The 16,248-nt window shown below is 35.3% G+C and overlaps 2 protein-coding genes across 2 annotated transcripts; both read right to left on the bottom strand.

The window, feature by feature from the left end:
• Positions 1-870: 870 nt before the first annotated feature.
• Positions 871-5,046, bottom strand: LOC101203209 (probable serine/threonine-protein kinase PIX7). Its single transcript, XM_004135147.3, has 6 exons — positions 4,367-5,046; positions 2,872-3,215; positions 2,588-2,723; positions 2,171-2,307; positions 1,972-2,095; positions 871-1,681 (listed from the first exon to the last, which is right to left on the bottom strand). The coding sequence occupies exons 1-6, from the start codon at positions 4,569-4,571 to the stop codon at positions 1,161-1,163; spliced, it is 1,467 nt and encodes a 488-aa protein (XP_004135195.1). The 5' UTR covers positions 4,572-5,046; the 3' UTR covers positions 871-1,160.
• Positions 5,047-8,755: 3,709 nt separating this feature from the next.
• LOC101203447 lies at positions 8,756-16,209 on the bottom strand. The gene is made up of 11 exons (XM_004135148.3): positions 15,972-16,209; positions 15,512-15,825; positions 14,637-14,714; positions 14,007-14,524; positions 12,854-13,486; positions 12,521-12,675; positions 11,859-12,046; positions 10,898-11,025; positions 10,415-10,767; positions 10,241-10,344; positions 8,756-9,284 (listed from the first exon to the last, which is right to left on the bottom strand). The coding sequence occupies exons 1-11, from the start codon at positions 16,190-16,192 to the stop codon at positions 9,214-9,216; spliced, it is 2,763 nt and encodes a 920-aa protein (XP_004135196.2). The 5' UTR covers positions 16,193-16,209; the 3' UTR covers positions 8,756-9,213.
• Between the last annotated feature and the right edge of the window lie 39 nt (positions 16,210-16,248).

Here is a 16,248-nt window from a genome sequence, read left to right as displayed (position 1 = left end):
TGCAAAAACCCAACAGCTTTTTGTGGAATACTTAGCTCCACCGACATCGGCGCGAGTGAATTTGAGGTAGGAAATGACAAATTGGAACTGAAAAACAAAAAATAATGGCAAAGTTTAAGTGGAGATCACTGACCAGACCACACACTCCGAGTCCTTCTCCTCATCATTGAAAGAATTACTCTAGCGCCATAGTGGAGCAACTGTGCGAATTAGGTAACCCATTTTCACTCATGAAGTCATCCGTATGTGACTGAATCAGAATTTTACGAAATGGGTTCAGGTCTTTTCAGTTGTCTGTAATGATGGCTTCTTTTCTCCGCCGTCCACGCGGCGGTTTCCGAACAGTTTCAGACCTTTCGGTTCACCGTCGGCCACCCACTTTTTCTATTTTATAATTAATCTTCCCCATGATAGAATTTTGTCCATAGCTGCATACTTTTTCCTTTCTTGATCAGTTGACATTTTGGACATTTGCATTGAGAAAGTGGATGTAGTATCAGTAAGAACACACGCGTCAGTGACTTGCAATGTAAACCAAATGGGTTATTTCTATTGACACATATAACCAAAAATCAAGTCAAAAACGAATTGCTGAACCAAACTTAGAGAGTGGGGGTGTGTGAGAAGCCATTAAAATCCACTATAGTTCCTACATCAAATGCATTCTCGTTCCAATAATTTGGCAGTCAAATCCCTTGATTATCTAATCAAGTTCAGATGGGTGCACTCCCTGTCGCTTAATACTTTGTAAATTTATGTTGAGATGTGGGGGATTGACTTTGTAAGCTGGTAAATATTGCAGGTTAGTATTATCTTTTCTAGAATGGAAATGCTTGACCTACAAAAGTGAAGAGTAAAAGGAGGGAAGGGAAGAGAAAAAATATTGAGATTTGTCTGTTCTTTCCCAAAACAATATGACATTGAAAATCGATGAACAAAATTCATCTGCTATCGTACACTCTTTTTTCCCATTTTAACAAGATGATGATAATGCAGACATCTCCGTCTGTAGCATTTTTCAATGATCCACCAGCAAATGCTGTTTTGCAAAATAAACATCTATCTATACTGAGGTAGAAGGGGGAGATCTATTTGATGACAAAATGAGATGGGTTAACACAACTAGATAATTACTAATTAATTACCAAACAACCCAATTCTTAGGCCTTGACATTGGGTTTTGGAGATGGATGGGGTTGCTGATGATGATATGGAGAAGCGTGAGAACCATTGGCTATTGAATAGCTGCGTAGTTGCTGCCCGTTCTTTGGAACTTGTCCAGCCGCTGTGTGATAGCCATTTCTCGCCATGGGGCTGGATCGTACACGGTCAGCTTGCATTGTCTGAAAATAATAAGATGAACTTGCCATGTCCTTGAGGTTTGGGAGAGGCTTCAAGGCTTCAACAACTTCACTCATCAAGGGTCTGACCTTTTGATCTCGGCTAAGGCATTGAGCAGCTAATTGTACTGCTTTTTGAGCACCTTTTATTGAGAAATGACCCTCAAGCCTCGGGTCTATCAAGCGATAGAATCTCTTTTTCTCTCCTAGGTATGGCCGTGCCCATTCCACAAGGTTATGTTCACCATTTGGACGGTTTTTATCCATGGATCTTCTGCCAGTTAACATTTCGAGAAGAACCACCCCAAAACTGTAAACATCACTCCTTGATGTAAGATGTCCTGTCAGGGGAGCACTTATCAGACGAAAAGCAATCGCTAGGAAGGAACAAAAGCAAGTAGACTGAACAAGATGACACAGTTCCAATTTCTACAATTTTCATCTTAGAGTTGCATGCCATGGAAACATATGGGCAAAAGAACTGACAAGCAAAAAGAATACAGATCATCACACGTTCTTAGATTATGAACCATAAGTTCTACTTAGTTCAAGCCTCAAGGATAATTTCCATCAAATGTACTTTTAAAATACAATGGCAGAGAAACAGAATGTTTAATATTCTAAAACTCACCAGTCATAACGTATTCTGGAGCTGCATAGCCATATGTTCCCATCACCCGAGTAGAGACATGGGTTTTATCTCCATCGGGTCCATCTTTTGCAAGTCCAAAGTCAGAAAGCTTGGCATTGTATTCCTGAAGTAGTGAAATTATCAGGACGATTAAAAATGAAAAAAACAACAAATTATAACCATAGGTTCTGTCACATACGGCATCTAATAGAATGTTGGATGTTTTAAAATCACGGTATATCACTGGTCTTTTTGCTTCCTCATGAAGAAAAGCAAGACCCTTAGCAGCACCAAGTGCAATTTTCATCCTAATAGACCACGGAAGTGGTAGAGATCCTGCACATGGAATAGATTTTTACAAGTGAGAAACAGCATACATCTGTGCATGCATGGATCTATTTAAGGCATGTTTGATTATAAGATATGCCAAAACTGGTTTCTAAAGATTAAAGACTAAGCTAGCTAACTAGGTAAAAGATAAGATCACAAGTTATGGATCTCCTGATATATTCCTATTCATTAAAGAAGAGACAAAGAATACACCATCTACTTAAAAACTACAGGATCAGGATGAATGGAAGTGGAAAATTTAATTGTGAAAACGGAAGCAACATACTCCGGAAAAGATGATTCTCTAGGCTTCCTCTAGGCATGAACTCATATACAAGCAGTCTTTGATCATCTTCATTACAGTAACCAATAAGTCTGACCAAGTTGGGATGTTTGAGATCACTGAGAAAATTAACTTCAGCCTGCCACAAATCACAACCCACTCATCAATTTAGATAGTAGAGCATGCGGAAATTTCAACCATCCAAACAACTTTTTTATCACATCCATACAAGATGAAAAATGTAAAGATCAAAATATCAAAAAGACAAGATCAGAGAAGCTTCAAACCATCCATTCTTTGTGGCCCTGAAGACCATCATGGTTGAGGGTTTTAACAGCAACAGTGAGTCCCGTGCCAGGTTTAACTGGAGCAGTTCCGTTTTCTTCAACCCAACCCTTAAAAACACAACCAAAACCACCCTCACCGAGAAGACTCTCGGGTCTGAAGTTCCTTGTAGCCAACTTAAGATCATTGAATGAAAACTTCCGTAGATGAGGAGAAATTTTAAGTTCCTCTTCTAGTTTGGAAGTTGATGAATTACTCTCTCCATTACTCATACTTGTGTTTGTTGAAGATATCTCTCGAGGTGTTGGTTGGTCTCTACTTGAATCAGCCGTAGACTTGCTTTCAGCTGACACAAAAATATCATAAATTAGAAAAACTTAAATATATGTGTATATATTATTATAAAATGCAGAGAAATAGCAACCACGTAGAATGCAATTTTGTTTCAAACTTAAAACATTGATAGAAAGTAACAAACCCCATCCTTTGGCAGGAAAAAGAAAAGAGAACAGAATTATGCATCATAGACTTACGGACAAGTCTAATGAGTGGAAGAAAATGAATTAGCATTTAGAAATAAGAAAATACAGGGACAAAAAAAATTCTAGATGATCCGGTGAATAAGCAGTACAAGTGCGACTCCTCAATTGATATGTAACATACTCAAGTTTATAATGGAATACAAACTTGAAGTACAACCATTAACTGAAAACCTCCACTATGTACTGGATCCATACATAAAAAGAGAATTTTTCTAATTCTATATTTCCATTTGACTTCTAGACCTTCCATTCCTCAAGAAAAGCTACTAAATTTCCCATTCCTCTAAACAATCTGCTACTTACCCACCATCTACAGCCTTTGAAGATTACCATGCACAACACCTCTTGTGTATTGATACTCGTCTGCATTTGTTTACTTATTTATTAACAAGAGACAATAGTCTGCATTTCGCAACAAGAGTTTTCATAAATCTAGGAAATCGTTCTTGGTTGGGAAGGTAGGAAGCTGCATTCAAGACAACCATTCCCGCTTACTACAGAAACTTTACTGAATAAGTCTCAGCTTCAAGATCCATTTTCTGGTTTGAAGCAATAAAAGCCCCACATGACTTTAAGCTTTGAACTGACCTTACAACTTTTCTTATCTTAATAATCATCTACTATTATCCATAACAGAGGTTTAAAAAACACAAATGAAAGATTTCGAGCTTGCGTTGTTCAGTGATTTCAAGTACACTAAAATTGTCGTTAATCAACTAGTGACAACAATACACACACCACGCCCGCTCTTGGGTAATTTGGCTAAAAGAATGAATGCTAACATCAGAAAATGTTCAAAAATCACACAATCAAAATGAGACCCTAACAGAACATGGACTGAAGCAAAAATTTCAGGAAGTCCCAGAAAGCAACAAATCAAAGTATTAAACCAGTAAGAAGGCTACAAAGATTATAACAAGAGGGAAATGATCTTCCTCAAACATAAAGTCATTACCATAGTTGATACTAGTCCCACTTATCGAACTATCAACTTTGGATCTCGAAGAAATGCAGCTACCAAAAATCCTCAGAGCAATCCAACAACCAGTCTCCTCTTCCACGGTTTCAACTTGTTCCTTGTTGTTTTTCTGCTTCTTCTTCCCCTTCGATTCCCTAACTTCCCGAGACTCAACTTTCCCATCTTCAGCAATTACCTCCATGCCTTAAGTACCCAAAAGAACACAGATAATCTTAAAACTCCTCGAATCCGAAACACCATCCAGTGCCTCACCTTCCCCAAGTCGCTACTTCAACCCCAGCTAGTTAAAACTTCTCCTCGAAACAGCACAAGTAAAAACCTACCAAAAGATCACTGAAATTTACCAGCTCTCACTTAGGGCAAAAAACAAGTACACACCCAGTTGCGACCCAGTTGAGAAGAAGATTACCAGATCGTATAAAAAATCGATGAATTCCAAAAGAAAGAAGAAGAAAAAAAAAAAAACCCTTCAAAAAGCAAAAACAAATGGATCAACTTGAATAAGCTCACAAAGAAGTCTTCTCTTCCATTAAAAAAAAAAAAACGATATCCCCAGTCCTTCCCAGCTCAACTCACGAATCTCTTCCCTCAAAGATACAGATTATCCCCAAGATGGGTTTCCAACACGAAGAAGAAGAACCAGATTAGTTTTAAGCTGGTAGAGTTATAAATTTTATGCCGGAGAAATTAAAAAATAATAATTAAAAAAAAAAAGATGAAAAAAGAAAATTATTTTCCAAAATATCAATTCTCTCTCTCATCCTTTTTCTTTTCTTTTTTGCTTTTTTTTTTTCTTTTTATTAATTTATTTACATTTTCCAATGGAATCAAAGACTGGGCAAAAGTTAAGCGTAGCTGCCCGGGGAAACGGGCAGAGACCAAACTGCCGGTCGTGTCAGCTGACCGTGGCCCGTGGTGCCAAATCAGAATGGACCAAACATTTGGGGCAGATAGAAAGTAGGGAAATCGGGCATGAGAGAGGAGATGACATGGCCCCACAGGGATGTTGACGTGTCTGCCTTCGTGGGCGGATTTGAATGCGCACGTCAAATTATTCGGTGCATTGCACGCACCTCTTCTCTATTTCTTCCAATTATTTAAAATATGTGTGTGTGTGTGTGTGTGAAAAACCGCTTCTACCCCTACCCCCAGTCTCTGCCCTAAATTATAATAATAGAGACCCCAACCCCCAATCATTTCAAGCTTTTTATTGAAGTAAATATATTTGTTGATAACGTAATCAAATTAGGCACGAAGGATATTGTGATTTGGACATTAATTTGTTCTAAACAAATCCTCTTATTCATTTTTGGACTCAGTTTATCTATTTATTTATTATTCACATAATAATAATATCAACAGAATTTAATCGATTCTTAATTTATAATCATTAATGAATATGGTCTGTAATTAAATTATGAGAGGAAATAATAAAATATATGTTTTGAATTTAAAAAAAAATTGGTTTATAGAAATAGAAACCAATCCTAAACATAATTCCTCATAATTTATTAGTGGGAACAGAGCAATAATCACTTATCAATTATCATTTATCAATGTGTTCTCATTATAAGGTGGGGTTTTTTTTATACTTGATTGAAAAGAGGTTGACTTCACATTTTCAAGATTGATTTTTTCTTTTTTACAAAATAAATTTCCACACATTTCAAATATATATATTTTTTTTTCATATAAATTGTCTGTCTATGAATGGTTCTGCTTGAGAAACTATTAGTACACAAAATAAGAAACTAAACTTCAAGTGAAATAGCTCCCTAAAAAATTGTGATTATTTATAAAAAAAATGAAAAAAGATTGAGTGGGTTTTCTTTTTCCTTTTTGAGTGATTTTTTGTATAAAAGAAATAAGTTGCTTTGATTAACAACCTTAGCTATTTTAATTTTTAAGTATAAAATAATTATAGTGACTATATACTAACATTTACATTATTTAAATGATTTAAGAAGTATTAACTATCTATTTTAAATTTAATTGTTCTATTTGTAATCATCTTATATATTATTTAATTTAACGATAAAATTAAAATTGTAAAGCATATTATTTATAAAGAAAAAGAAAATGTTTAGTTAGCAATTAGTTCAAAGAATAAAATGATTGACTTTTGTTGCATAAACGTGCACCACATAGCTTGACTTTCTTAATGCTACTTAGTTTTAAATATATTGATTAAAACTTAAATCATTTTTTAATATCACATATTAATTATTAATTCGATGTGATAATCCTTTTTAATATGACTTGTAAGCTTATAAAATAGTCGTCCGAAAATGACACGTTAATGACTTAATGATACATACTTATTTATGTAACTTAAGGATGCACCCAAAAAAGGGATGTGCTGGTATTTTTATAATACATTTAAAATAGTTTATTTTCTTTAATTAAAAGGCAAATAATTGTCTTTTTATTTATTTATTATTGTTATTATTAAGAGCAATATTATGTAGGGGTCAAGTTTTAACATAAGCCACCATTATCTTCAATAGGGGTATATGACTAATAATCTAATACTGATAGAGAATAATTAGTTTAATAAATCGATACCATAAGATTTGATTCGATGGAAATAAAAGGGAAAAAGAATAGATATGAGTTTCTGTTTAGGTATTTCATTTACTCTACAAATTTGTCTATGGAAAAGATATTTGAAGTTTTGAGCTATCAAATGGATTATTTCAGGTGAGGAATTTGAGAATTTTCTCTCCAATTTTCAGAAGAAAAGTCAAGCCCAAGAAGATGATAATGTAGTCAAATAGTTCAACTACCAAAATAATGTTGATTGTTTGTCAAAAGCAATCCAAAAATCAAATCGAAGTTGGTCACAAAGAGGAATAAAGATAAATCAAAATTTTGCATCTTTGAATTCAGAGAATGGAATATGCCAAGTAGATGTAGTAACTCTCTCTAAACCTATAAAGTTATAAAATGGAACCACTTAGTAAGTTATGATAAATTGTAACCATTTTAGTGATAAATAAAAAAAATATGAATGTGATAAAATACTAAAAGTATATAGGTTCAATCAACGGTAGCTACCTATCTAGAATAATTTATTTTTGTTGAGTGCGATTAGTCGATTGTGCTACTTGTAATAAAAAAAAACTTTTTTTATATAAATGTTAATTTATGTCGTTGAATTTTGAAGGTCAAATCAATTTGAATCCAAACTAATAGTTGTATCAACTTTAAACACAAAACATTAAAGTTGTATCAATTTAAGTTTAGGGTTATAAGTTATTGTTATTTTTTTCTTTGGAAAGAATAAAGCAATTGAAATGAAAGATGAATGCATGAAACACAACACACCAACTCCATCCAAATGTAGTAAACTTGTTGGATGTAAAGTGGACTCTACTATTTCTAAATGAAGGAATTAAAATTGGTAGTATAATAGTATTAGAAGCGTGCTTGAAGTGAAATCCATTTCCACACACTTCAATTTGGGATTTCTTTTTTTGGATATAGGTGTGGAAGGTGTGCTAATCCATCTTTTTTGTTTTACTACTCTTACAAAGCCATACTTCTGAGTTGTTTCCCACACTCTCTTTTTACATATAGGAATACCAGATTTTTGTACTTTATATCAATACCCATATAGCATGTGTGTATTAGATATAATAAAAGTCAAAAAAGTGTGGAAAACTAAGGATAATTAAATCATCAACACCTTCAATACTTTGCTACCCAATGACAAATAACTTTCACCACCATAGCAAGGGGACCAAACAAGTAACAAAATGCACTATTTTTTTTCTCTTTTGTTCTCTATCCTACAAAGGAAAGAGATTATCACTATTTAATCTATATGAATAGAATGTTTTTGGAACTGAAAAGAACAAATTTGATTAAACTTACATTAATAAGATCTAAATCTCATCCTCATTCTTGTTCGTAGTTTCATATTCTCATAAAAGAAAACATTCAAACAACCAACAAAGTCCAATCAGAGTCCCAACCGATGTCTTTAACAAATCCTTAACAACACCCAAGGATTCTCCAAAGAAGCTTCAATCCCATTCTTTAAAAAGACTTTCAAAGAGTTTTGTAATTGATTTTAAAGTGACTTATTTTTCACCATCTGCATAGAACAATCAATAATGTTCAAGAAATATGAAAAAACACTATCAATGATTTCACTCCAAACCCAAGACCTGTCTGTTGAAGTTGGCTTAATTATTTGATGTCTATTTTGGATGATTGCTCTGCGTTGAACGTCCTGTTGGACAGGCCATAGGGCACCATTACATCTTGTAGAAAGGATGAAAGAGAGGCAGCATATTATTATTAGCCAAACAGCATGAAATCATGATTACGGCATCAAAATTAGGATTCAGGACCAGAAAATCTGAAAAAGGTCATTGATTGGATAGATGTAAAAAAAAAAAAAGAGAAACTTACAATCTAATAATATATCCAAAATCAGGCACAGCAAAAGTTGGAATTTCACAGTTTCTCTCCACTATTTTCTAGGTGCAGTAACCTAGAAGCACAACCAAATAAAAGAGGGAAAAAAAGTATAAAGGGTATATATTTTGACATTCCAGAATGTACATCGATTCCATTTCCAAGACTGGAGGTACACAACTTACAACACACGACGCAAAGCTATATATCCAAGATAAATTGATATGGCCATACGGATGTATCAAATTATCAGATCACACTCAAAGAGAAGGGAAAGGAGTGAATGGTCGTTGATTGGCCTAGAAACCATAAAAATTCTGATTCGGGGTGGCCAAAAGGACGGGCCTTTGAGGACCCTTCCAGAGCTCGAGATAGAATGTGAGATACTAGGAACCATCTTAAAGAATCCCAGTAGAAATGCTGGAGGTTGCATTGATTTTCAGTGAGTGCTCAGGGATATACGTAGCACCTGTCAAATCAAAATAATTAAGGGAGTTTATAGTTGATGATAATGCAGAAAAATGATGGTTAGTTGATGGAAATGAGAATGAGAAAGAATCTAAATGAAAAATAGCGGGCATGAAGAATTGGTAGAAAGAGAACAAAATGTACAATCTTGTCCATAATAAAGATGAAAGATATTATTCCCTAATGTTAGGCATAGAAATAAAATTTGAAGTGGTGTAAAACCAACATAAATTAAAAACATGTCTTGAGAGTTACAGAAAAGGGAAATGAGAGAATGGCCCTACCCTTGTGGAGGAGATAAATCGAGACATACAATTTTAGCATGGGACTCGCAAATTAATGAGGATACATTTGTTATAAAAAAAAATAAAAAAAAATAAAAAAAAAACTTTTAATCGATGAAGAAACAGTACTACATTGAGAAAGGAAATAAAATCTATCTTCTCGTGCCCATTAAGAAAATGCATCTACATAGGATTTGGGTTTGTTAGAAGAATGGGAACAAAATGCATCTACATAGGGTTCAGGTTTGTTAGAAGAACAAGCATCATAGCTGAAGTTTCAGCAGGAACCAAAAGCTTCATCAGAGACTTCAATGCCAGTAAATACTAGAATAAGTTTTCCAGAATCAGTAATAAATAGTGATGGTCAGTAAATGAAGAGAAAAATACTACTTATAAGTTCTGTAGTCATTTGGGGTACATGCTAGGTATCCAAATACCTACACGCTTCCTTGACTGGGCTTATGCATCTACACTTAGTGTATGCAAACCAGGATAACTTAAATGTAAGAATAGTGAGCGGCCATAGACATAAACAATAGTCAATTCCCCTGTCATAATTATCGTTATCTATACTAATAAATTTTTTAAAATTGGTTCACCCCAAGCACAAAAATGTTGAATAAATTAAGCATAATTGAAGAATCTAGAGAAGAGAGAGATCGACTCTCATTACCTTTTTCCTTGACATCAATTTGTAATGTGTCAAGAGTAATTATGCCATCAGTCAAAGGAAGTAGCTCAAGCTTGATGGTAGCTGTCGATTGAGAAGGAATACATCTGCAGAGACCAAGCAAGAAATGAGTGTTGGAAAACCTATCTATTGAATGAGAAAGGAATTATTTATTACCCTAATGGAACTCTACTCTGGAGCCACAAATGCGAGCAACCAATAGCACTTGGGATGATATCTGACATGGGAGACGATTGTTCTTTAAAAGAGACTGACCGGCCTCCAGAATCAATACTCTGCTTTAGATTCTCAGTTACAGAAGGGATTGATCTTGGCCTTTCCAATGATGTAACATATTTCTCAGTGCCTATTCTACCTGCAACTTCATTTAAAACCATGTATGGACTCATGGGTGATGATGGTGAGGAATTCAATGAAATCACAGATGGAGGAGAAGTGGATGAAGCTGGAGCAAGAACTGTCATGGTCAGATCTTCAGATGTTAAATTTGAAGCCTGAAGTGTCAAAACCTGAAATTTAAACCATCTCAGTGACTTTGGATCGAACAGCATGAGAAATTTGCGCAGATGTGAGTGGATATTTCATTAGTTATTATTATTTTTAGTGGGAGGAAGTTGCTGGAGATTTGATGCTTCAAACCTGAACGGGAAGGTGAGAGACAATTCCATTGGGTTTTGGGGGGTCCCCTGATAGCGCCACAGACACCATAAGATCCCTTGAAATTCGAGGTCGCCAACTAGTTGGTTGCTTGAAAAACAATCTTGACTCTGTACATATTCAGAAAATATAAGAAATAAATTTACTTGATAAGGGGTAAAAACTGAAAGAATTATTATATTGAGGTAAGAACAATCAACATACTTATCTTCTACCAGTGCCCCTTTAGCCCTAATTCATAGGACCCTAACATTCTTTGTTTAATCTCAGATGGTTTTAGAAACTTTAAATTGTGGAGTAAGCATATGCTTAAAAACAATAGCTTTAGAAGAAACGCCAAAACATTATTGTCCAACAAGGTAAAAGCAGTCTAATGAGAATTGTGGCTAGTTAATTGTAGGCGTGAAATATGTAGAAAACCCAGTAAGTAGAAAGCAATGTTCACTAGGGAGGAAACAATATTGCAAGGGTTATCCCAAGACGTCTTGGACCATCTGCTCTCAATCTTAAATCACCAATTGACCGTGACCCAAAAACTTAAGTTGATAGGTGAAGGTTAATTTAATATTATATCATCTAACACTTATCAAAAGAGAATTGTGGTCGCAAAGACACCACAAGAACTTTAATAACTAGCGCAGAACTGGAGATAAGGTACTTGAAAATTCTATCGTCAGTCTATCATTATGGTCCTCCCCATCCATGTCCTTCAGTGATTATACTCCATCCGAAGTTACCTTAAGTTGGAATTTGCTTTCTATAACTATAAGTTCCTAAATCCTAAGGATGGGTAGTACTTGTGCAATTGATTTTTTTCCACAGTATCAATGATAGGGATGTGTTTATCTCCTATGAGAATCAGAAAATTCAGACACAGAAAATGGCGAAGTACCCCAATCAAACTAATTAAGATAAATTAGAAAATAAAGATCAGTGAATATACCAGTATAGTTGCACCGGCAAGTTACCATAATTGCATATTGATCATTACTTTTGGGGGTAAGGGACAAACTTGATATTGCATTTCCAGCCTGCAATCGGGATGATTGGGAACTTTTTTCTCCACAAGCCTTTATATTCCTCCACATAGAAGTTGCTGGTTTAAGGATAAAAGAGTGCTCTTCGTCTCTCCTGCCAAAAAGAAGCTCCACATAAGATCAAATGAAAATGTATTTTTTCAATAACCATATAAGAATGAAAACAGAGGCACCAATATAGATATCTCATCAAACCAAAATGATTCATTAGAAATGCTCAGATATACTTGAAGGTGACAATTGTCACTCAAAAAGAATAAAAATAAAGAACTCTCAATCTTGAATAATATTCTAGTCAATATTGAAATGACACACTGCAAAATTTACCCCTCGCTAGGGACTATAGCACCAAAAGCCATAACCAAATACAACAAGCAACCATTAAAAAAACAAAACCTTAACCAAAAAAATTTATTAGTTCAACCCAAAAATTTTTATTAGTTAACAACACAGGAAATAGAAAGATTGTTTTCAAGCTACCCTACTGATATGCAACCCCGCCACTTGTTTGGTACACAGCAAAAGCACAATAACCAGAAAAATAAATGAAGCATGAGCAGACGATAACCTGAGGGCTAAATTTGGTAAGCTGTGTTCATTTCCTGCTTCTATGCAAGCTATTGGTAATGATGAAGGGAGTCCATCCTTTGATGCCTCTTCAAAAACAATTGTTATAGCATCAATATATATTATGATATCCGGTATATGAGCTGGAGATACGTTCTACAAAACAACAAATGTAACTTTGTAAAGAAATTGCACAAGGAACATTTCAAATGAATACTTGAGAAATATAATGACAATGATATAGTAACTCCAATGGTGTTATCATGTATTAGTTATAACTTCATTGATTGAAAATAGATAAAATAGAAAGAAAAAAAAAATCCTGGCATCAAACCTTAATTTGAACGCATAAAAGATCATCTGTATTGCAATCAGCAGCAAAGGACTGGATGTTGACAGGATGAACAATTTCAAGTTTTCTCCTCCACCGTCTTCCTGGAATATGAATTCCTTTGAGGCCGCAACAAACAGAAAATCTCTCTTGCTCCAAAGATACACCTCGAAAAGATAAAAGATCACGGCCTCCAATTCTCTTACTTATTGAGGGCTTTTGGGTTGAGAACTGGTCCCAATTTTCAAGTTCAAAGTTTGGCTTTGAACTTGCAGCTTTAACTGGTGCAGATGGTGGTGCACTATTGTGAGGTATCGAGGACATAGAGTAGCTCCTAAAATGACCAAAGGAGAAGAGTTGAGAGCCAGTGGAAGAAGAAACTGACTTCTGAGATGTGCCACCAATTCCTGCATTGGTAGTTAAACGGGGAGGAGACAGAGGACGGGGAATAGGAGGAATGGTGTTATCCAGAGGAAGCAACCATTTCAACAGTTCTCCACATGGATCCGGATTTGAATAACTTAAGACATCCTGATTCTCAAATGACACTGGCCGCTCTTGGTATTTCTCAAATTGAAGAATTTCCAATACAGGATCTCTCAATGTGTCAACACCAACATTCACACGTAAAAGCACCTGCATCCTTCCCCCAAGAAGACAGAATGAGACTCAGTAGTTAGAAAGAGTGTTGAATTCGTTACAAATATAAATACTTGGGCACCTATATAGGCATAAACATAAAGCATTCTGAAAAGGATTATGACGATATCAAATGAACCAGAAACCATTATTCTGACACGAAGGCATAGTTGAATGAAATAATAGAAATCAGCTTCAAATATGAATTAAATGGGGAACAACCAAGTACTTATTTCTACTGAACAGGATGCATCACACAATACAAGCTGAACATCAATAAAAAAGATATAGAAAACACTACTCTTTGGGATAAAAAGGTAAGTATACTAAGTTTGTGAATTAACCAATTCATTCTTCAGGTGGAAGTGTGTTGCAAAACCAAGATATCATATCAGTATTTCAAGGAGCCTACTGCAGGGTGTAGGCTCAAGAAGAAATTGCGTCATAACACTAAAATTTTTCAAGCAAAAGTTTCTGCGAGTATGCACAAGAATTCCAGAAGCTTTTTGATACATACCACTATGCTTCCATCAGAAAGAGAGCAGCACTTGAAGGAACCTCTTGCTACACCACCAGAGACACTGGAATCAAAGTCTCCCTGATCAATGACTGCATTTATGCTAGATTTAACAATGTTTTGGCCCACTATCTCACAGTCACTTTGTTTATCAGATTTTTTTTTTGACCAAAGGGGATCACTAGACTCGGCAATTCTTACAAAAAAGTGAGAGTTTTCAAATCGCTGTAGTAACGTTTCTGTTTGTCGTCTGTGATCTTCCTTTCTGAGAAGAGATTCACTGGCAGAAACATCCTTTGATGGATCAATCTTCTCGTTTAATAGATTTTCACCATTCTGATCTGTACTATGGCTTTCACCATTGGTGGAATTAGTTCCATCATCTATGTTTTCATTTTGTTTTTTAGGACTATGCCATTTTCCATTTTTACTCATAACTGCTGCGACTTTAAAAGGAGTTATGGTTTCTGTATCCTGTTTAGAAGCAGATAAACATGCCAAGATACATATTTGTTCACCTGTATAAAGGGCAGAGTTAAAGAACCATACCAGTAACAAAGTATTTCTCTCATCTGATGATGCCCGTGTATTAGAAACAAAAAAAACAAAACACGGAGAAAGTATATGTACCTGGGAAAACAAAAGATCGATCCATCCTGCATAATGAATGTATATCTGATGCATTTTTCCAATCAGAAGGAAGCCCCTCTAGAAAAGAGTATTAAGTATTAGATTTCCTTCGTGAAACAGTAAGTGAAAAAGGAGCATGTATCAAAGTGAAAAAGGAGCATGTATCATCACATAAAACAATATGGCCATGTTAAGCATTCTACTACTCAGGAGTCATAACCTCTAACCATACAGGAAAGAATTTCAGGTGTATCTTCGAATGTAAAAATTTCACATCAAACGAAAGCTTTACTGAGTAATGATGCTAGTATTATGACTGTAAACAATCTTACAAACTTAAAACACTAAAATAATGTTTAAAATTTTTTTAAACTATAGACTTAAGATAGGAACGGCAAGATTTTATGCAATAAAATTCCCAAGCTAGCTCTATCCGAGAAACTTCAAATTCAAACAAAAGGCCAGGGAGTTGATATTTTAGTTCATGAAGTGTCGCATTCAGTTTAGAGAACTAAAATTTCAACTTTGAAACTTCACACTCAGCTTTAAAAAACATTTGATCGGACTTATGTGGATATCCAATACAATGATTCGTCGTGATAAAAAAGAAGTGATGATAAAGAAAGTAAATGCAGACAGATAAACTAGACGTCTTGACTTGAAACGGATGCTAAAGTTTCGAGTCGACTAGCATAGAATGTCATTTGTATCTTCTTTCAATAAAAATCACAGTGCATACACTCTATATGGTGTGTTATGATCACCATCTTATGCAAACGGAACTGTTATGTTAAGCATTGATTCGTGCATGATGACACATTAACCAAAAATTAAATTCAAACATTGATTAACTAATTGATATGACAAGAACGCACTGCATGGAATGGTAATCCACCCTTCTTCCTCTGAAACATCAGAGTGCTTCACTACACCAGCACGGCCGCTTTTCTCCCTATGACCAGCAATACTTCCATTTTCACCGGCGGATGCATCATCCTCCTCGTCATTATCATCATCAACAACAGAATATTGTGGAAATGGATCTTCAGAAATCAGACCTTCCAAAGTTACCGCTGGCTTTGGTGCGTAATAGGCAGCTGGAGGAGGAGTTTCTTGAATAGACGGCCGCTCTTGAGGCACAGTATGAGTAGATCTGAGTAGAAAATTCATTGTCGCATCTACGGAGTAACTGCAAAATCAAGATGCGAACGGTAAACTCGTAGTTTGAAATTGAAACTGATCGATGATGCCATTTGTCAGTCGTTAAGCATGTAGGGCAAAGAAATTGAGAATATAAAAGATAACTCGGTGAAAACAAGCGGTTCTTTGGTCTACCTGATCGGCGATCGAGCCGGAGAACCTCTGTTAGCGAAGTGGAGGACAGATCCAATGGTGGCGGAGCACCGGACATAAGGAAATCGGTGGCCGGGCCTGACATAATTTCTCACCACCACCAATGGGCCATTTATTATGGGCTGGGCTTTACTTGTACGGAATTTCTTTAGGCCCAATAAATTATAACATTTTCGGAGTTCCGTTTTCCCCACCCATTTCATTTTCTCCCTCTCTCAAAGGAAATGAATACACCGAGGCACATAATTTTTTCATTTAG

Source organism: Cucumis sativus, chromosome 5, assembly GCF_000004075.3.
Source record: "Cucumis sativus cultivar 9930 chromosome 5, Cucumber_9930_V3, whole genome shotgun sequence".
Classification (NCBI taxonomy): Eukaryota; Viridiplantae; Streptophyta; class Magnoliopsida; order Cucurbitales; family Cucurbitaceae; genus Cucumis; species Cucumis sativus.
Note: the sequence above shows the minus strand (reverse complement) of the source record. Positions and strands in the feature narration are given on the sequence as shown.

What these genes read in the sequence shown, in the direction of transcription:
- LOC101203209 (XM_004135147.3), bottom strand. Translation starts at nt 4,571, where the DNA reads ATGGAGGTAATTGCTGAAGATGGGAAAGTTGAGTCTCGGGAAGTTAGG. An exon ending in TGGGACTAGTATCAACTATG is followed by an intron (nt 3,216 to 4,366) that starts GTAATGACTTTA and finishes TTTTTGTGTCAG; the next exon opens with CTGAAAGCAAGTCTACGGCT. An exon ending in AGAGAATCATCTTTTCCGGA is followed by an intron (nt 2,308 to 2,587) that starts GTATGTTGCTTC and finishes TTCCATGTGCAG; the next exon opens with GATCTCTACCACTTCCGTGG.
- LOC101203447 (XM_004135148.3), bottom strand. Translation starts at nt 16,192, where the DNA reads ATGAAATGGGTGGGGAAAACGGAACTCCGAAAATGTTATAATTTATTG. An exon ending in TTACCAAATTTAGCCCTCAG is followed by an intron (nt 12,047 to 12,520) that starts GTTATCGTCTGC and finishes TCTTTTTGGCAG; the next exon opens with GAGAGACGAAGAGCACTCTT. An exon ending in TCTCTCACCTTCCCGTTCAG is followed by an intron (nt 10,768 to 10,897) that starts GTTTGAAGCATC and finishes TTTAAATTTCAG; the next exon opens with GTTTTGACACTTCAGGCTTC.